Source organism: Chiloscyllium plagiosum, chromosome 3 (assembly GCF_004010195.1).
Source record: "Chiloscyllium plagiosum isolate BGI_BamShark_2017 chromosome 3, ASM401019v2, whole genome shotgun sequence".
Classification (NCBI taxonomy): Eukaryota; Metazoa; Chordata; class Chondrichthyes; order Orectolobiformes; family Hemiscylliidae; genus Chiloscyllium; species Chiloscyllium plagiosum.
This window is the reverse complement of record NC_057712.1, coordinates 112,867,281-112,888,609: the sequence shown is the minus strand read 5'-3', so window position 1 is coordinate 112,888,609 and position 21,329 is coordinate 112,867,281. Positions and strand designations below refer to the sequence as shown.

Sequence of the window (21,329 nt, the reverse complement as noted above, 5' to 3'; positions counted from 1 at the left end):
CACAGACACTCACGACCCCCCATCCCACACATGCACATACTCCCACATCCCAGACATGCACCCCCTCACAGACTTAAGACACTCTACACTCACTACACACACACATACACTCTCTCTCACACTCAACCCCCAACCCAGACAGACAGACAGACAAAGACCCACATGCACACACATATTTTGTGGGGTGAATTTGTACTTGGAGAGTTACATTGTACTTTGCTCAAAAACTGCATGGATTCATGTAAAACTCTTGATTCTAATCTAAAAGGTTTTTAACAATCTAAACATCATGGCATAGACAGAGAACACAGGGGGCTATCACCCAGTGTTACAGCTAACTGGAGAATGCACCTTGTAAAGAAAAGGTTTTGTGATTTACACATGAAAGAAGTGAAACTATCATGGTATTCAAACAGATGAAAGACTCAACAGACAACCAAGGTATTTTTCAATGTAAAATTTCAGTTACATCACACTGTAAATTTTTGCTATAAATACTGTGTCTTAGGATTGAGTTCTCCACTATCACTGATGAAGGAGCGACGCTCCGAAAGCTAGTGTGCTTCCAATTAAACCTGTTGGTCTATAACCTGGTGTTGTGTGATTTTAACTTTGTACAATCTCCTTAGTGAGTCTGATGGCTCAGTTGGCTGGACGGCTATTTTGCGATTGCAAGATGTCAACAACATGGGTTCAATTCCGACATTGCTGAGGTTTTACCATGACCGGCTCTCCCTCTCAACCTCTCCCCTGGCCTGAAACATAGTGACTCTCAGGTTAAATCACCAGTCATCTCACTCTAATGAGAAAGCAGCCCTACGGTCTGGTAACACTATAGAAGATGTCTTGCTTTCACTGGTCTCACCTCATGATGATGCAACTAAGATTAAAAACTTAATTTTAATATCCAATACTGACACCAACCTTCAACTTCTTCATTGCTTCCATTAAATAAAGGTTTAGAGTCAACATTTCCTCAAAATAGACACTGGGAATATTAAAACCATTGTTTAACTGTCCTTGCAATGAACTCCACTCCCTTGAAACATTACCTTTCCTATTGCAAGCTCAGTGATCTAGATTGTTTCCAATCCCACATTTTATCCATTACAAAGATGATGACAATAAAAACACACAACTCAGATTTATTATATAGGACTGCTCCACTTTGAAAACAGAGGTACCACTTCTCAGTGATCTCTGTGAGATGGGCATGATCCTCTTTTCAAGATTTGACACTGGCCTCACTGGAAGTGCCATTATAGGAAGTCACAGTTAAAAAGCAGCTAGGCAACAGGGGGATTTATAAACAACCAAGTTTTGTTTTAAAAAGAGAATTGTTTCAGGAGTCAATGAAGTTTGGAAAGAATGGAAGCAGGAAGCAGGGTCTTCACTATGAATATGCAAAACAGATGTCAGGACAGTTTGTGTCATGAACCCAGCTTCTTTGAGGAAGTGTAAATCATTTTGATTTTCATTAAGGTGGTGGTGGTGTTTATGAACATATGGAATAGAAGCACAAGTAGATCACTTAGTCCCTCAAGACTGCTAAACCATTAATGGAATTATGGCTGATCAGATTGTGATTTTAATATACCCTAATATCTTTTGATTTCCTTGCCTAACATAAATCTATCAAAAACCACTGGCCTGTGACCAGTGGAGTGCCACAAGGGTCGGTGCTGGGTCCACTACATTTTGTCAACTACATAAATGATTTGGATGTGAGCATAAGAGGTACAGTTAATAAGTTTGCAGATGACACCAAAATTGGAAGTGCAGTGGACAGCGAAGAGGGTTACCTCAGATTACAACAGGATCTTGACCAGATGGGCCAATGGGCTGAGAAGTGGCAGATGGAGTTTAATTCAGATAAATGCGAGGTGCTGCATTTTGGGAAAGCAAATCTTAGCAGGACTTATACACTTAATGGTAAGGTTCTAGGGAGTGTTGCTGAACAAAGAGATCTTGGAGTGCAGGTTCATAGCTCCTTGAAAGTGGCAAAGATTTTCAGTGGCAATGGATGTAGACATATAACGTAATGCTTGCAAAAAGAAAAATTCATAAAAACCTTTTCGTAGCTCAAGCACAATGTCAGGATTGCATCAGAGTATACTTTTGAGAAGCTTAACAATATTACAAAGTGGTTAAAACATTATAAAAGTCATAGATTACCTGAAAATGCATTACTGTAGTACCTAGAAAGTGTTTGCATGATGTCCTTAGAATGTTGTGTCCATGGTGCAATCTTCCTGTAGGTTTTCACCCGATGTACTAACTGTGAACCTCCATATTGCAACGATAGTGTATCACCATGATCTTCATAGAGTTCTTCAAATAATCTACCATGAAATTAATTTAACAGTAATTTTACTTTCTTTACTAAGGTGTTAAAACAAGAACATCTTGAAGTTCAAGTCTGCATTGTGAATATTTTAGTTTTGCTTGCATGCCCATCCAGTTCTCCCACCAATCTCCCTCCTGCTGTACCATACAAAACACCTCAAAGAGATTTAAATGCTAGCAATTAAAAAATCTCTCACACTAAGCCACAAGAAGAAACATCAAGGAAGGATAGCTGAAAGAGTAGGTTTTGAAAGAGAAGAGGAGAGGTGTAGGGAGGAGATTTCATTGCTGGGAGTGGGAAGCTGCAGAAAGTATGGTTATCAGAGGTAGAGAGATCAGAATTGGAGATTGTGCAAGAATCCAGAATTGGCCAAATGCAGAGATAAGTTGTGAGTGAAGGAAATAATAGTGATAGGGAAGGGATGAAGCCTTTTTGAGATTTGAAATCAAAGATGAGGATTTTAAAAGCATGACTGTACAAGGAGCCACAGAAAGTCAGCTGGTACGGGGAAAGAAATTTGATAGGGTATGGAGTTTTGGATGACTATAAATTTACATAAGATAGAATTTGGATGACTGGCTAGAAGAGCACTGGAACATTCAAGGCTTTGGCAACAGCATATGTTCTCAGCAGCAGATGACCTGAGATAGGATTGAAATAGGGTTATGTTATGGAGATTTCAATTTAGAGATGGAGCATGTGCGTGACTGGGAGCTCAACTTAGATTCAAACAAACCAATAAGGTCAAATGTCTAGACTCAGCTTCAGGCAGTTGCCATGGTAATAGATGTAAACAACGGTCAGGAAATGGACTTTGTGGCATGAACCAAAGACAGATCCAGTCCCAGTCTTTAGGTGGAGGCAGTTTCTGTTCATCCAATATTGGATACCAGACACACAGCGGTGAGGTTGAATGAGCTAGCAGTGAGAGAGAGTTCAGAGTCATCATGATACCCTCAGAACTTGATGTTGTGCTCTGTGATGTCACAGAGAGACAGCATATGAATACAAAAGCAAAAGGGTCAAGGTTTGATTCTTGGCGATCCCAGAGGCTCTGGCCTCACACTGGTAACATGAATCACTACAGATAATTGTCAAATCAGTTGGTTAAATAGTAATGATGAAACCAGACAAGGGGATTTCCACCCAGGTGGACAATGGATGGGAGATGTTAGAAGACAATAATATAGTCAAAATGTGATGAAAGCTACAAACAAATCAAGAAGATTAGATAATTTATCAATCCTAAAGTATTAAGTTATGACTTTCAGAATGACTATTTCAGTGCTGTGGGAGGGGGCAGAAATCCAAGACCCTCATACACAGGTAGTGCAGAAGTCCTCTAGGTTCTAGCTCACAAATTGGTTTTCCAAATTGGAAGCTGATGAAAGAGCTGTTTCCTTAGGGGAGTGCAGAAAGAACCATGCTTAAAGCACTTGACTAAAGAAGGGGAGGGAGAAACAATAGTCATAGCGGATTCATTAGTTACGGGAACAGATAACATTTCTGAGGTTGCAGACATGACTCCAGGATGCTGTGCTTCTTCCCTAGGGCCAGAGCTTACTGAACAACTTGCCTTTTCAAGACATGGAGATATACAGCACAGAAACATACCCTTGGGTACAACTCATCCATGCTGACCAGATATCCCAACCCAATCTAGTCCACCTGCCAGCACCCAGCCCATATCCCTCCAAACCCTTCCTATTCATAAACACATCCAGACGCCTTTTAAATGTTGCAATTGTACTAGCCCCCTCCTCTGACAGCTCATTCCACATATGTACCACCCTCTGCGTGAAAAGGTTGCCCCTTAGGTCTCTATTTTATCATTCCCTTCTCACCCTCTAGTTCTGGACTCCCCCACCCCAGGGAAAAGACTCTGTCTGTCTATTTACCCTATCCATGCCCCTCATGATTTTATAAACCTTTATAAGGTTACCCCTCATCCTCCGACGCTCCAGGGAAAACAGCCCTAGCCTATTCAACCTCTCTCTATAGCTCAATCCTCCAACCTTAGCAACATCTTTGTAAATCTTTTCCAAACTCTTTCAAGTTTCACAACATCCTTCCGATAAGGAGACCAGAACTGCACGCAATCTTCCAAAAGTGGCCTAAACAACCCCTACCCCCCTCATTTATCTCTCCACTCTGCAGGCACCCTGCCTCTATTCCTGATGAAGGGCTTTTGCCCGAAATGTCGATTTTCCTGCTCCTCGGATGCTGCCTGACTTGCTGTGCTTTTCCAGCACCACTCTAATCTAGACTCTGGATTCCAGCATCTGCAGTCCTTGTTTTTACCTAACCAATGTCCTGTACAGCCATAACATGATCTCCCAAATCCTGTACTCAATACTCTGACCAATACAGGAAAGCATACTAAATGTCTTCCTATCGTATATACCTGCGACCCTACTGTCAAAGAGCTATAAACCTGCACTCCAAGGTCTCTTTGTTCAGCAACACTGCCTAGGACCTTACATTAAGTGTATAAGTCCTGCTAAGATTTGCTTTCCCAAAATGCACCACCTCACATTTATCTAAATTAAACTCCTTCTGTTACTCCTCAGCCACATAGCTCATCTGATCACGATCCCGTTGTAATCAGAGGTAACCTTCTTTGCTGTCCACTACACCTCCAATTTTGGTGTCATCTGCAACTATACCTCTTAAGTTCACATCCAAATCATTTATATAAATGACGAAAAGTAGTGGACTCAGCACCAACCCTTGTGGCACTCCACTGGTCACAGACCTCCAGTCTGAAAAACAACCATCCACCACCACCCTCTGTCTTCTACCTTTCAGCCAGTTCTGTAGCCAAATAGCTAGTTCTCCCTGTATTCCATGAGATCTAACCTTGCTAATCAATCTCCCATGGGGAACCTTGTTGAACGCCTTACTGACGTTCATATAGATCCTGAAAGGGCAAAGCGATAAGACAGAAGTCGTGTTACACATTAGTACTAACTATATAGGTATAATAAAAAATGAGGTATTGCATCAAGAATTAGGGGAATTTGGCACTCCATTAAAAAAGCAGGTCCTCAAAAGGTTGTAATCTCTGGATAATTCCTGGTGCCACATGCTAGTGACTTCTAGGTAAAGGTATGCATGGAGCACAGAACTGCATCAGACAGATATGAATATCCAATATTTACATGTTTTTGCAGCAGCATGGAGGAGTTGGAGGCTGGAAAACAGTAAACGTGTGTTTCTTCCAAAATTGCAGTTCCAATTCTAGGGCACGCATTTAAAAAAAAACCTTCAACAAAAACTAGCTGATTAACAAGATTGGCTTCATCCTTGATGTAGAAATCCTGGACAGGGTGCAGCTCAGGAGCAGATAGATTAGGGGTGGGGGGAGGGTGTAGGGAGCCAGGAATGGTGTCTCAGGATTTACACATCAGTTTGTTGGACCCGGAGGAAACACCTCTGACTCCTATGCATGTTGCAATTACACTTAACTAATCAATCTGCCCTTTCTCATCTTTTTTTTTTACCTACTAGATTCACTGGGTCTTGAGAAATTTAGCCAACACTGATTACAAATAGAAAAGCTGCAATACTGAAGAAATGTACTGTCTGAAAAGGTTTCAATAATCGATTTGTCTCCTGAGAGTGGATGCATTTCCTGTCTTTGTCCCACACTTTAAAACTGGAACTGGACAAATTCAAGACGTTTTGGGATATGATTTCAGGCTATTATACAAACATACAAATCAAGAGTAAGCTGTTCAGCCCCTCAAACCTGATCTGTCATAATCAGATCATGGCTGATAGTAATCTCAAATCCAAATTCTCAGCTACTGAAATAAACTTTTAGGACCTTGCTCAACAAGAATTAATCTACTTTTGCCTTTACATTTTCAAGGTTCAGCTTTCACCAGTTGCAGGAAGAAGCTCCAAAGACTCAAATCCCAATCTGAAATGGGTGACTCCTGATTTTTAAACAGTGACCCTTAGTTCTAGAATCTCTCCTAAGAGGAAACATCCTCTCCATACCTACCCTGCTTAGGCCCTTCAGGAGTTTATATATTTCAATCAAGTTGGCTTCTTAGTCTTCTAAAGTGCACTGGACACAAGTCTAGTTGTCCAACCTTTCCTCACAAAACATCCCATCCATTCCACAGACCATAGAATAGTACAGTGCAAGAACAGGCCTTATGGCTGTGGTAACCACAATACGATTCTAAACCAAATTCCATCGGCTTGCACATGGTTTGTAATCCCTCATTCCCTGGTGTTTATGTGTCTACCAAAATGCCTCTTAAACATTGCTATCATATCTGATTCAATCATTGCCTCTGGCAGCGCGTTGCAAGCACATAACATTCTCTGCATAAAAAAAACTACCTTGCACATTTCATTCAAATTTTCCTGCTTCTCAACTTAAAACTTTTGCCTCCTAGTATTTGACGTTTCCAGTGGGAAAAAGAATGAACACCTTCTTTTTAACTATCCACAACTCTACCAATTTTCATGTTTTTTCTGCAAACTTATTAATTGGACCACCTACATTTTTATCCAAATCATTTAGACATATTACAAACTACAGAGGTCCCAGCACTGAACCTTGTGGAATACCAAAGATCAAAGACCTTCTGTCAGAAAAAAACATCTCTCTACAACTACCTTCTGTCTTCTATGACCAAGTCAATTTTGTATCCACCTTACCAATTCACCGTGGATCCCAAGTGGCTTAATCTTCTGGAACAGCATACCATGAATGACCTTGTCAAATGCTTTAGTAAAGTCCACGCAGATAATAACCACTGCCCTACCTTCAATCAGCTTCGTCACTTCCTCAAAAAAACTCAATCAAATTGGAGAGAAATTTGGGAAGCAACAGCTCCCTGACAAAAAGCCAGGCTGACAATCATTAATTAGTCCATTCTTTTCCAAATGTGAGTAAGTGTTGTTTCTAGAATCTTCTCCAATAATTCACCTGCCACTGATGGAAGGCTAACTGGCCTATAATTTCCTGGATGATTCCTGTCGCTCAGATATTGGCCCAGTAAACAGTTTCTGGACTAATTCCTTTCTTAAATAAGGTGACCCAGATTGTGAACAGTATGCCATGTCTCTTACCAGTGACCTGGTAAGCATAATCTCTCTACTTTCGTATTCAGTTCTCTATGAGGTAACTTTCAATACTCTTAGTTTTCCTAATTAGTTGTTGTCCATGCATCCAAACTTTTGTGACTCATGCAGGAGGAAACCCATTTTCTTCTGCAATCTGATCATTGTGATATCATTTTTAAAACAAAAATGCCCAGCTAAAATGGCAACTTCACATTTTCCCACATTATACTTCATTTGCTATATATTTGTCTGTTCACTTAATCAATCTAGATCTTTTTGTAATTTCAAAGTCCTACCCAGACTAAGTGTACTCACTTTTAATGGTTAAATTTACTATAAAATAAAATTCTATATCCACTACTGTTGGAATAATGCGTGCAATTCTGGTCTCCTTCCTGTCGGAAAGATGTTGTGAAACTTGAAAGGGTTCAGAAAAGATTTATATGGATGTTTCCAGGGTTGGAGGATCTGAGCTACAGGGAGAGGCTGAACAGGCTGTTTTCCCTGGAGCGTCAGAGGCTGAGGGGTGACCTTATAAGAGGTTTACAAAATTATGAGGGGCATGGATAGGATAAACAGGCAAAGTCTTTTCCTGGGGTCGGGGAGTCCAGAACTAGAGGGCATAGTTTAGGGTGAGAGGGGAAATATATAAAAGAGACCTAAGGGGCAACTTTTTCACACAGACGGTGGTACATGTAAGGAATGAGCTGCCAGAGGATGTGGTTGCAACATTTAAGAGACATTTGGATGGGTATATGAATAGGAAGGGTTTGGAGGGATATGGGCCGGGTGCTGGCAGGTGGGACTAGATTGGGTTGGGATATCTGGTCAGTGTGGACGGGTTGGACCGAAGGGTCCTGTTTCCATGCTGTACATCTCTTATGACTCTATGACTATGACTCTATGTTAGCCAGATTATGCTAGCTTTAAAGAATAAGGAAAGCAAATGTGGTCCCCTCTGTATGGATTTGCATATATTAAGTTCAGGAGCATTAAGCACACAGGTTTAGAGATGGTGAAAAAGCAGTGAACAATGCCAGATTTTCCCGATTATTGAAAGGGATGGGTGAAATCAGAAAACAAAAGAAAATCTGTAAATTAAAGCAGCTAGAATCCATATAAGGATATAGATTGCTTACCGAACAGCATCAGTGTCAAACTGCAGTCTTGGTTTGTCAATTACACCTATTGCATAGAGCTGGTATGCCAAAGCACATTTTCCCACCATAAACTGAGCAGTGTTTGTACGATCTAAACAGTCAACACAGTTTGTCCTAAGGACACCAGTCTGAAACAAAATTTAAACAGGATTTATTGTTGTGCTGCACTATTAAATCATTATCATTACAATTTATCCTTCAGTAGATTTAGAAATATTAGATTATTCAATACACAGAAGTCAGCGATTTTCCAAAAATGTTTGGTTTCAGTATGGAAAGCCTGCAACACTTGTTTTTATTTTCAATTTTTAAAGACCTGTCTTGCATAAAATTTACGTCATTCCAGACTTCGAAAAATTTCTAAACATTTCAAGATACATATAATTACCTACTATAGCAGAAGATATATGGAGTGAAAATAAAAAGTTAACCTCTCAGGTTAATGGTTGCTCATCAGAACTGGGAAAAGTTAAGCAAGTGAAAGGTAGGAGGTGGTTTGGAAAAAGAACAAAAGGGAGATTCAATGACAAAATGGAAGACAGAAGAGATTAAATAACAAAAGCATTGGTGGAGAAAGAGGAAAGATGAGTCAGAATACAGAAAGGAGATAGAGGGCTTGTTGACATAGTGCAATGATAACAGATCTCTCTCAATGTTGGCAAAACTAAAGAACTGCTAATTGACTTCAGAAAGAGAGGAGGAGAACATACCCCCATCTACATCAACAGAGCATCAAGTTCCTAGGAGTGACGATAAGCAACAACCTGTCCTGGACTTCCCAAGTAGATGCGATGGTCAAGAAGGCACAACAATGCCATGTCTTCCTCAGGTGGCTCAGGAAATTTGGCATGTCCATAAGGACCCTCAGCAGCTTTTACAGATGCACCGCAGAAAGCATAATGTCCAGGTGCATAATGGCTTGGTATGGCAACTGCTGTGACCAGGACCATAAGAATCTATAGAAGATTGTGTGCACAGCCAAGACCATCGCAGAAGTTAACCTCCCATTCATGGACTCCATTTACACATCCCATTGCCACGGAAAAGCTGCCAACATCATCAGAGACCCATCCCACCCCAGTAATGGTCTCCGACAACCTCTTCAGTCAGGCAGAAGATACAGAAACCTGAACACACACCAGCTGGTTCAAGAACAATTTCTTCCCTGCTATTATTAGACTGATGAATGGATTCTCTAACTTCAAATAATGCTGATCTTACTTTGCGTGTGTCCTGTGCGGTGTAACTAGTATCCCTCATTTTGTCCAAATTTTTTTACAGCCTACAATCTGTATGTCCTTGCTTACTATGATCTGCCTGTATTGCTTGCAAACAAAGCTTTTCACTGTATTTAGGTAGACATGATAATAATTCAAATCAAATCAAGACAATGATGAGGGGTACAAAGATTGGTCTGGAGGTGGTATGAATGGCAGAGAACAGCTGCCATTCAAGAGAAAAACAACAAGAGTAAGGATCAGTGCCTCATAAAAGGTGGCTATGTGTTTACATAAATAAATAAATAGATAGATAAGACAAGATAAGATAGATATTAACAAAAAAAGATTACAGAATCACAAAATCCCTTCTCTGCAGAAAGGGGCCATTCAGCCCATTGAGTACACACTGACTCTTCAAAGAGTATCACACCCAGATCCAGACTCCTCCCCACTTTTTTTTTAAAATGTAGAGAGTGGTAGATACCTGGAACACGCTGTCAAGGAAGATGGCAGATGCAGAGCATTAGCATGGGCTTTGGGTTACTAGTCTGATGACGTTAACTACGGCACTGTCTGTCCAAATTTACAGACGTAATACTGACTTGTGTTGCTTTTTAAAACAAAAGTGTACATTTTTATTCTTAAACTTCTGCTTCTCTACACTCATTGCTTATCTTATTCTGCATATGAATATGAGCCAACTCACATTTAAGTATATTCATTTACATTTGTCATTTATTTACCATTATCAAGAAGTGGAATTATATAAAGTTAAAAGGGAGCACGTTAGTCAGGAAAATGTTATATCTCTCACTGACACATTTATTTGTTCTTGGACACAACTAACAAAACACTGAACCTTTGAACTGATATCCTAAGCCATATGAGCTCTCACAACCAAGGGATTTTGCCATGAAAGAAATTAAATGGCTGAATATAGTGAATAGCCAAACTGACTACTGTTACATAATAAAGGAAGCTTTGAAGTATCTGTCAGCTGTCAAATCACACTTTCAATGATTCAGTAGGCAATCAACTCACAATTGCCTGTCTAAGAGAAGACTCTCACAAAGTGCAGTCGTCACAAGCAATTAAATCATGCTTGTTAAATCATCTTCTTTACTGTTTAAATGATGGGAATTCCCAAAAGAAATATGCTTCTACAAAGAATGCATATCCCAATTAACTAGGAAATCTAAGAACTCTGGAATGTCAGACAGGCAGTCTGAATTTACATTCAGTTATGGAAAATAATATTAATTGTCATTGGAGATAAAATTATCTGAAAATCCCAGCATAACTGCAGAGTTGAGGTTTAATCAGACATATATCCAGTTCAAGAAAGGGAATAGGTATAATCCTGGGAATTACAGCCCAGTCAGTCTTCCATCTGTGGTGGAAAAAATATTGGAGTGGATTTTGAGAGACAGAATTTATGATTACTTGGAAAACTATAGCTTGATTACAGGTAGTCAGCATGGCTTTGTGAGGGACAGGTCATGCCTCACAAACCTTATTGAATTCTTTGAGGATGTGACAAAACACATTGATGAAGGTAGAGCAGTGGATGTGGCAAACATGGGTTTTAGCAAGGCGTTTGATAAGGTTCCCAATGATAGGCTCATTCAGAAAGTAAGGATAATGTCCACAGGCTCTTTACACAATCTTCCAGAATGGCAATAGACATTCATAAAGTTTTCATTAGTCCAAAGGTTTTTATTTGGATAGAACAATGACCTGGTTTGCATTTTTTCTAGCTTTTCATACGTGGCTCTCTGCTTACCAATGCATCATCTTTGACTTATCTCAAGCCACTTAAACAGCTTTTAAAATAAAACATACTGTAATCCTGGGATGAACCTTGACCAGATAGTGAATGGGATCAGTCACATACATGTTGTGGCTATTAAGACACATTAGAGGCTCAAAATTTGCAATGAATAACTCATCATAGAGTCATAGAGATGTACTGCATGGAAACAGACCCTTCGGTCTTACCTGTCCATGCCGACCAGATATCTCAACCCAATTCAGTCTCACCTACCAGCACCCGGCCCATATCCCTCTAAATCCTTCCTATTCATATATCCATCTAAATGCCTCTTAAATGTTGAAATTGTACCAGGCTCCACCACATCCTCTGGCAGCTCATTCCATACATGTACCACCCTCTGTGTGAAAAACTTGCCCCTTAGGTCTCTTTTAGATCTTTCACCTCTCACCCTAAACCTATGCCCTCTAGTTCTGGACTCCCCCATCCCAGGGAAAAGACTTTGCCAATCCACCCTATCTATGCCCCTCATAATTTTGTAAACCTCTATAAGGTCACCCCTCAGCCTCCGACGCTCGTAATCTGAGGTAACCCTCTTCGCTGTCCACTACACCTCCAATTTTGGTGTCATCTGCAAACTTACTAACTGTACCTTTTATGCTCGTATTCAAATCATTTATGTAAATGACAAAAAGTAGAGGATCCAGCACCGATCCTTGTGGCACTCCACTGGTCACAGATCTCCAGTCTGAAAAACAACCCTCAACCCACCACCCTCTGTCTTCTACCTTTGAGCCAGTTCTGCATCCAAATGGCTAGTTCTCCCTGTATTCCATGAGATCTAACCTTGCTAATCAGTCTCCCATGGGGGGGGAACCTTGTCGAACGCCTTACTGAAGTCCATATAGATTACATCTACCGCTCTGCCCTCAATCAAGTTTAAGAGATACGAATTCCCATTCACAAAGCCATGTTGACTATCCCTAATCAGTCCTTACCTTTCCAAATACACAAACATTCTGTCCCTCAGGATTCCCTCCAACAACTTGCCCACCAATGGCGTCAGGCTCATTGGTCTATAGTTCCCTGGCTTGTCCTTACCACCCTTCTTAAACAGTGGCACCACGTTAGCCAACCTCCAGTCTTCCGGCACCTCACCTGTGACGATCTAGGAAACAAGTATCTCAGCAAGAGGCCCAGCAATCAATTCTCTAGCTTCCCACACCTGATCAGGTCCTGGGGATTTAGCCACCTTTACCCGTTTTAAGACATGCAGCACTTCCTCCTCTGTAATATGGACATTTTCCAAGGTGTCACCATCTATTTCCCCACAGTCTATATCTTCCATATGCTTTTCCACAGTAAATACTGATGCAAAATACTCATTTAGTATCTCCCCCATTTTCTACGGCTCCACACAAAGGCCGCCTTGCTGTTCTTTGAGGGGCCCTATTCTCTCCCTAGTTACCCTTTTGTCCTTAATGTATTTGGAAAAACTCTTTGGATTCTCCTTAATTCTATTCTCACGTCCCCTCTTTTCCCCTCCTGATTTCCCTCTGAAGTATACTCTTACTTTCTTTATACTCTTCTAAGGATTCACTCGATCTATCCGGTCTGTACCTGACATATGCTTCCTTCTTTTTCTTAATCAAACCCTCAATTTCTTTCATCATCCAGCTTTCCCTAAACCTACCAGCCTTTCCTTTCACCCTAACAGGATTATACTTTCTCTGGATTCTTGTTATCTCATTTCTGAAGGCTTCCCATTTTCCAGCCATCCCTTTACCTACAAAAATCTGCCCACAATCAGTTTTCGAAAGTTCTTGCCTAATACCGTCAACATTGGCCTATATCCAATTTAGAACTTCAACTTTTATTTTAAATCTAATAGAATTATGGTTGCTGGCCCCAAAATGCTCCCCCACTGACACCCAAGTCACCTGCCCTTCTTTATTTCCCAAGAGTAGGTCAAGTTTTGCACCTGCTATAGTAGGTACAGCCACATACTGAGTCAGAACATTGTCTTGTACACACTTAACAAATTCCTTCCCATCTAGACCCTTAACACAATGGCAGTCCCAGTCTATGTTTGCAAAGTTAAAATCCCCTACCATAACCACCCTATTATTCTTACAGATAGCTGAGACCTCCTTACAAGTTTGTTTCTCAATTTCCCTCTGACTATTAGGGGGTCTGTAATACAATCCCAATAAGGTATCACTTGTCTCCTGAATTCTCCTCCATCACATAAAAGGCACAAGTTATGAGTGTGATGGAATGCTCTTTACGTACATGGACGGATACAGCTTAAATAACACTCAAACAATGTGATGCTAAAAAAAGTTAGTACTACATTGAGGATGTACATTGTGTAATGTGCATAATCACCTAGACTATATTCTCAATTAACTCCATACTCAATGATTAGGCCATTTTGTGATGTCACATTTTAACTATTACATTTCCAATTCCTCATTTTACCTGTAAGCGACAAGTATTTTGATTATATCCACCAAGTTCGTCCCATCTGTGAAAAAATGTCAAGGTACAATGAGTATGAAAGAAAGAGAGAACACAAGGTGGACAGAGTACAACATCTTCAAACATTTCAAAGTGATTCACCAGCAGACAAAGAAATAGATTCGTACAGCTTGCACAAAAGAGATTAGGAAGATTCACTGAAAACATGGTAAGAAAGATTGATTTTGCGGTTATTGAAACTGGAGAGACAAAATGATCAACACGGGTTTCACAGAGAATACGATCAGTGCAACAGCAAGTTCCCACACTGATGATAGGTGAAAAGAGCAGATCATAAGTAGAACAGGGGAATATCTTGCTAGAACATACTGCAGAGCAAAGAAGGTGAATTTAAAATGATCAAAATCATTGAGGGATTTCTAAATAAGGAGTTAAATCCTGATCTTCTTTGTTTCTGATTCTTCTGTCTTTCATTCAAATTCCTTCATGATTTTGCCTCTCCAATTGTGCTAAACTTTGACCTTGTCTCATGTAACACATATCCCTCATTTTTCCCATTATTAGTGAGCTTTCTTAAATCATCACAGCTCCACACCCTGAAATTTATTAAGTGGACTGGCAATAAACCAGAATCTGCTTGAACCCCATCATGATGGGTGGTTAAAATATTCAACTCAGTAAGAAAAAAAACCTTGAACAAAAAGTATGAAACCACTATCAACTGTTATACAATCTGGTTCAATAATACCCTTTAGGGAAGAAAATCTGCCATCCCTACTCATTCTGGCCTACTTGACTCCAGACCCACACCAATGTACTTGATTCTTATCATGCCGTCTGGACAATTAAGCAATAAATACTGGCCTAGCCAGGGATACCCAAATCCCAAGAATAAATATACATATATTAAAACAAATCCTTTCTAAAACTTTGTCTTTCCAACTCTCTCTCCTCATTTTTTGCCTTTCTCAAAACTCACACCTCCCAATATCTTTCTCAGCATAGTTTTCAGTTTTTGTTTTATGTCCGCTAAGCACTTTGGGAAGTTTTGCTACATTATACATTTCTATTGAAAAAAATGGTTTTGGTTCAACTTCTTTGAACAAAGCTCTAGTAATTCAATGTAAATCATATCAAAACTGTTAAAAGAATTAATATGTAAATCTGAACAATGAACTCAAAGATATATTACATACTGCACGATTCACAGCGAATCTTATATATCTTCACAACCAATAATTTTAACTGTACATTTTCAACTTTACTTGGATTATTCATATCTAACTACTCAATTCAATTTTCATTCAGTCTTACCGTTCACCTGGTCGCAAGGTGTTGCAATAAAAATCAGGGTGATTTACAAAGAATCCTGTTCTTTTCACAACATCTTCTGCAATTATGCTCAGTCGATCCAAGACATTGCACAATTTACTAAAAACAGAAAGATGAATTATCTTTTGAAAGTTATTCATCTTTAAAACAGCAGCATAAAAAAACCACTGTATTTAAGATTGAAGATCGCCTACTTTTACAATAAATTTGTTCTCCACTGTGAATATTGAAGAAAATACAATTATCTATCCTACAGTAAAACCATGATGGAAACAGCTCACTCGAGGAACAATTCTATTGTATTTAACTTTTTGATGTGATCTTATATGGAAGGAATAATTTGATTTCAGTTTGCTGTTGCTGAGACAATAGTTATGTCCTTTTGGTGAAAGAAAATAAATTTCTGGAAAACTACTCTCTATGACTTACGTTCAGGGAAGAGTAACACAAACCCGATACTGAGACATGTTTTTAATATATTCTTCAATTAGCTAACTATAAATTGCTTGTTGCGTTGGGACATTGATACATGTCATTTACCCAAAATAAGACAACTGCCTTAAGTTTAAAAACAGCAGTTAGAGTTCTAGTAATAAAGAAGGGTTCTAAAGAAGAGTCACTGGACCCAAAACTTTACCTCTGCTTTCTCTCCACAGATGCTATCAGATCTGATGAGTTTCTCTAACAATTTCTACTTTGTTTTGGATTTGGAGCATCCACAGTTGTGTGTGTAGTTTTTTTCTGATAATAATTATTGCTTATGTAACGATTTGGCAGATACACAGAAGAGACTTTCATAGATGCACTTAGAACCATTGAGCTTGCATAAACAAATAACTCTAAATAACATGTGTCCCACTTTCCAGTACTTGGCTCATAGGCTTGAATATTATGACATTTCAAGTGCTCATCAAATGGCTTTTTAAAATTTGTGAGTTTCCACCTCAACTACCATCCAGAAAGTGAATTCAGATTCCCACTATCCTCTGGGTGAAAACATTTTTCTTCAAATCCCATCTAAAACTTCTACCTTTCGTTTTAAAATTATGTCCCCCCCGTTAATGACCCTTCAACTAAGGGGAACAGCTGCATCTTATTCATCCTGTCCAAGTCTCTCATAAACCTGTACACTTCAATCCATGGTGGCTCAGTGGTCAGCACTGCTGCCTCACAGCACTAGGGTCCCAGGTTCGATCCCAGCCTTGGGTGGCTGTCTGTGTGGAGTTTGCACATTCTCCGTGTCTGCATGGGTTTCCTCTGGGAGCTCTGGTTTCCTCCCACATTCCAAAGATGTGCAGGTTAGGTGAATTGGCCATGCTAAATTGCCCATAGTGTTCAGGGATGTGTAGGTTAGGTGCATTAGTCAGGGGAAATGTAGAGTAATAGGGTAGCATAATGGGTCTGGGTGGGTTACTCTTTGGAGGGTCTGTGTGGACTTGTTGGGCCAAATGGCCTGTTTCCACACTGTAGTGATTCTATGATACAATCCGTTCCACCCCTTAGCCTTCAATGTGCTGAAGAAAATAACCTGAACTAATTCAGTCTTTCTTCAGAGCTAAATTACTCAATTTCAAGCAACATCCAGGTAATTCTCCTATACACTCTATCCAGTGCAATCTATTCTTCCTATAGTGTGGTGACCAGAGCTGCATATGTTACTCCAAGTGTGGCCTAGCCAAACTCCTGTGCAGCTTCAAAAATGACCTCCCTGCTCTAATAACCCAAGCCACCACTGATAAAGGCTAGCAACCTCTCTAGCTTCTTAAAAGCCTTATTAACCTGTCCTGCTGCTTTCAGGGATCTATGGATAAACATCTCAAGATCCCTCTGAGCTTCCAAGCAACCTGCCATTTATTGAATATTCCCCTGTCTTGTTATTTCGAGCCATAGAGATGTACAGCATGGAAACAGATCTGCTGGTCCAATTCATCCATGCCAACCAGATATCTTTAATTAATCTAGCCCCATTTGCCAGCACTTGGCCCATATCCCTCTAAACCCTTCCTGTTCATATACCCATCGAGATGCCTTTAAATGTTGTAAATGTCCCAGCTTCTACCATTTCCTTTGACAGCTCATTCCATGCACTCACCACCCTCTGTGTGAAAAAGTTGCCATTAAACTCCATCTGCCACTCCTCAGCCCATTGGCCGATCTGATCAAGATTCTGTTAACTGTGAGGTAACCTTCTTCACTGTCCACTACACCTCCAACTTACTAACTATACCTCCTATGTTCACATTCAAGTCATTTACATAAATGACAAAAAACAGTGGACCCAGCAGCCATCCTTGTGGCACACCAAGTGAATACAATTCATATGGACTTCAATAAGGCATTCAACAATGCTCCTCATGGTAGACTGAATGGCAAGGTTAGATCACATTGAATACAGGAACATTTGGATACAGAACTGGCTCGAAGGTAGAAAACAGAGGGTGGTGATGGAGAGTTGCTTTTCAGACTGGAGACCTGTGATCTTCTTCCAAAACATATCACTTCATACTTATAAATGTTAAATTCCATCTGACCAATCTATGTATCTACTTTGGAAAGATCTATGGAGTTTTAAAAAGTCTTCAAGATCACCATAATCTTAGAAAGCTTATAACACAGAAAGAGGCTATTTGACCGGTCATGAATGTGCTCATTGAACCACCTGGCCTAACTCTACTTTCCAGCATCAGGTCCACAGCTGTGTAGATTATAGAACTTGAGTGACAGATCCAGACACCTCCTAAGTGAGTTGAGGGTTTCTGCCCTTCTTACCCTTCCAGACAATGAATTTCAGACTTTAACCATACTTATGTTGAAAAATCATCATTCCCCATCGTCCCTATAATTTTTCTACCAATTTTGCTTCTTTGCAATTATCTGGTTTGAAAACAAATTCAACTTTCTGCAATGGAAGAAGCAAAGTTAATAATATCACTGTACTGTTAATTCAAGTAATGTTCTGGGCAGAAACGAGCTGAAAATGTGTTGCTGGAAAAGCACAGCAGGTCAGGCAGCATCCAAGGAACAGGAGAATCGACATTTCGGGCATGAGCCCTTCTTCAGGAAGGTTCTGGGCACCCATGTTCAAATCCCACCATAGAATTTGGTGGAATATTAATTCAATAAAAATCTGGAACTAAGAGCCTAATGGTGACCATAAGACTATCGATGATTGTCAGAAAAGAAAACATCTGGTCCACCAATATCCTATCAAGAAGGAAACTGCTATCCTTATCTGGTCTGGCCTACATGTGTCTCCAGATCCACAGCAATATGGTTGACTCTTAACTGCCCTCTAAAATGGCTGAGGAAATCATTCAATCATTAAAAAATCACTAGACAGTGTCTTTAAAAAAAGATGAAACTGGACAGATCACGTGACATCCATCTAGGTAGCGGATGTGACAATGGCAAAAGCAGCCCCGTTGACCCTGCAAAATCCTCTTTCTTAACTTTTGGGGGCTAGTGCCAAAACTGGGAGAGTTGTCTCACAGACTAGTCAAACAACAGCATGACATAGTCATACTCACAGAATCATATCTTACAATTTTCCAGACAACACTATCACTATCACAATTCCTGGTTAGATTCTCTCTCACTGGCAGGACATATTGGATGTGGCAGCTTAGCGCTACACAGGAGGGAGGGTATTGCCCTGGAAGTCCTCAACATTGACTCCAGACACCAGGTCTAACATGGACAAGGAAATCTCCTGATCGTCACACATCTCCTTCCTCAGCTGATGAATTGATATTCCTCCATTTGAACAGCACAGCGGGTGACAGTGGCACAGAATGCACTCTGTATGGGGGATTTCAATGTCTACTACCAGCTAACATTACTAACCAAACTAGTCGAGCTCTGAATGACATTGCTACTCAATGGAGTCTGCTGGAAGTGGTGAGGAAACAATCAAAATGGGAAAAACATACATGACCATGGCAAATCTATAGCCTGGCTAGCCTCCACTCTATCATTAATATCAAGTTGGGGATCAAGCCTGGTTCAACAAGTGCAAGAGGGAATGCCAAGAGCAGCACCAACCATACCTAAAATGAGGAATCAATATGGTGAAGCTATAAAATACGATCAGTTGCATGCCAAGCAGCAAGTGATAGAGAGCACTAAGCAATGTCACAACCAGCAGATAAAATCAAGCTCTGCAGTCTTGGCATATCCAATCGTGAGTGATGGATGATTGGACAACAACTCATTGGAGGGGGTGGTTCCATAAATATCCCAATTATTAACAACAGGAGAGCCCAGCACACTAGTGCAAAAGATAAAGCTGAAACATTCACAATGATCTTGCCAGAATTGCTGAGTGGATGATTCATCTCAGCTTCCTCTAGTGGTCCCCATGATCACAGATGCAAGAATACAGACAAGTTGATTCACTCCATGTGATATCACGAAACAGTTGGCTGCATTGAATACTACAAAGGCTATGGACTCTGACAATATTCCAGCAACCCCTAACCAAGCTGTTTTCTCAGCTGTTCTCAAAAGAATATAGATAGATTGGAGAGTTGGGCAGAGAAATAGCAGATGGAGTTTAATCCGGCCAAATGCGAGGTGATGCATTTTGGAAGATGCAATTCCAGAATGAACTAAATGGAAAAGTCCTGGTAAAATCGATGTACAGAGAGATCTAGGTGTTCTGGTCCATTGTTCCCTGAAGGTGGCAATGCAGGGCAGTAGAGTGGTCAAGGCAGCATACAGCATGCTTTCCTTCAACAGATGGGGTACTGAGTACAAGAGTTGGCAGGTCATTTTACAATTGTATAAGACTTTGATTCAGCCACATATTGGCTAGACCAGGTAAGGATGGCATTTTCCTTCCCTTAAGAACATTAGCAAACCAGATGGGGTTCGCCGACAATTGACATGATTTCATGGTCATCATTAAACTCTTAATTCCAGATTTGTTATTGAGTTTAAATTTTACTACCTGCCATGGCAGGAGTTCAACTCAGGTTGCTAGGACATTACCTAGGTCTCTGAATTAATAGTCTCGTGATAATACCCACTGGCCATCATCCCCTTTTAGAGGCAAGATGCACTGCTAAATTTGAGAAAGATTATTAGATAACAATCATAGGTGTGGAAGATGCTACCATCTAAAAGGGCAGAAAATATATGGGAAGACCATCTTCAAATTCCTCTCCAAACCATTCATCATCCTGACTTGGAAATATATTGCTATTCCTTTATTGTCACCAGGTCAAACTCCTGGGATTCCCTCTCTAAGTGCATTGTGGGTCTACCTATAGCATGTGAATTTCAGTAATTCAGCAATGCCCACACCTATGAGTATCAGGTCCCTGGACAGTCTCAGATTCCTCCCTGCCCTTCCTAGACCTTTCTATTTCTATCTCAGGCGACGGAATCAACACGGACATCTACTACAAACCGACCGACTCCCACAGCTACCTGGACTACACCTCCTCCCACCCTGCCCCCTGTAAAAACGCCATCCCATTCTCCCAATTCCTTCGTCTCCGCCGCATCCGCTCCCAGGAGGACCAGTTCCAAAAACGTACAACCCAGATGGCCTCCTTCTTCAAGGACCGCAATTTCCCCCCCGACGTCGTCGACGATGCCCTCCACCGCATCTCTTCCACTTCCCGCTCCTCCGCCCTTGAACCCCGCCCCTCCAACCGCCACCAGGACAGAACCCCACTGGTCCTCACCTAACACCCCACCAATCTCCATGTACAGCCCATCATCCGCCGTCACTTCCGCCACCTCCAAACAGACCCCAGCACCAAGGATATATTTCCCTCCCCTCCCCTATCAGCTTTCCGTAGAGACCACTCCCTCCGCGACTCCCTTGTCAGATCCACACCCCCCACCGACCCAACCACCACTCCCGGCACCTTCCCTTGCAACCGCAGGAGGTGCAACACTTGCGCCCACACCTCCCCCCTCACTCC

General features: G+C 40.8%; 1 protein-coding gene across 5 annotated transcripts in view; it reads right to left on the bottom strand.

Moving 5' to 3' along the window:
- Positions 1–21,329, bottom strand: part of fig4a (FIG4 phosphoinositide 5-phosphatase a) — a 118,472-nt gene that overhangs the window by 42,275 nt on the left and 54,868 nt on the right. For all 5 annotated transcript variants that reach the window (XM_043687119.1, XM_043687115.1, XM_043687116.1 and 2 more), the window contains exons 13-16: positions 15,379–15,495; positions 14,065–14,110; positions 8,572–8,720; positions 2,176–2,342 (exon numbers count right to left, since the gene is read on the bottom strand). In XM_043687119.1, coding sequence (XP_043543054.1) covers positions 2,176–2,342; positions 8,572–8,720; positions 14,065–14,110; positions 15,379–15,495 — 479 coding nt within the window. The remainder of the gene's footprint in view (positions 1–2,175; positions 2,343–8,571; positions 8,721–14,064; positions 14,111–15,378; positions 15,496–21,329) is intronic.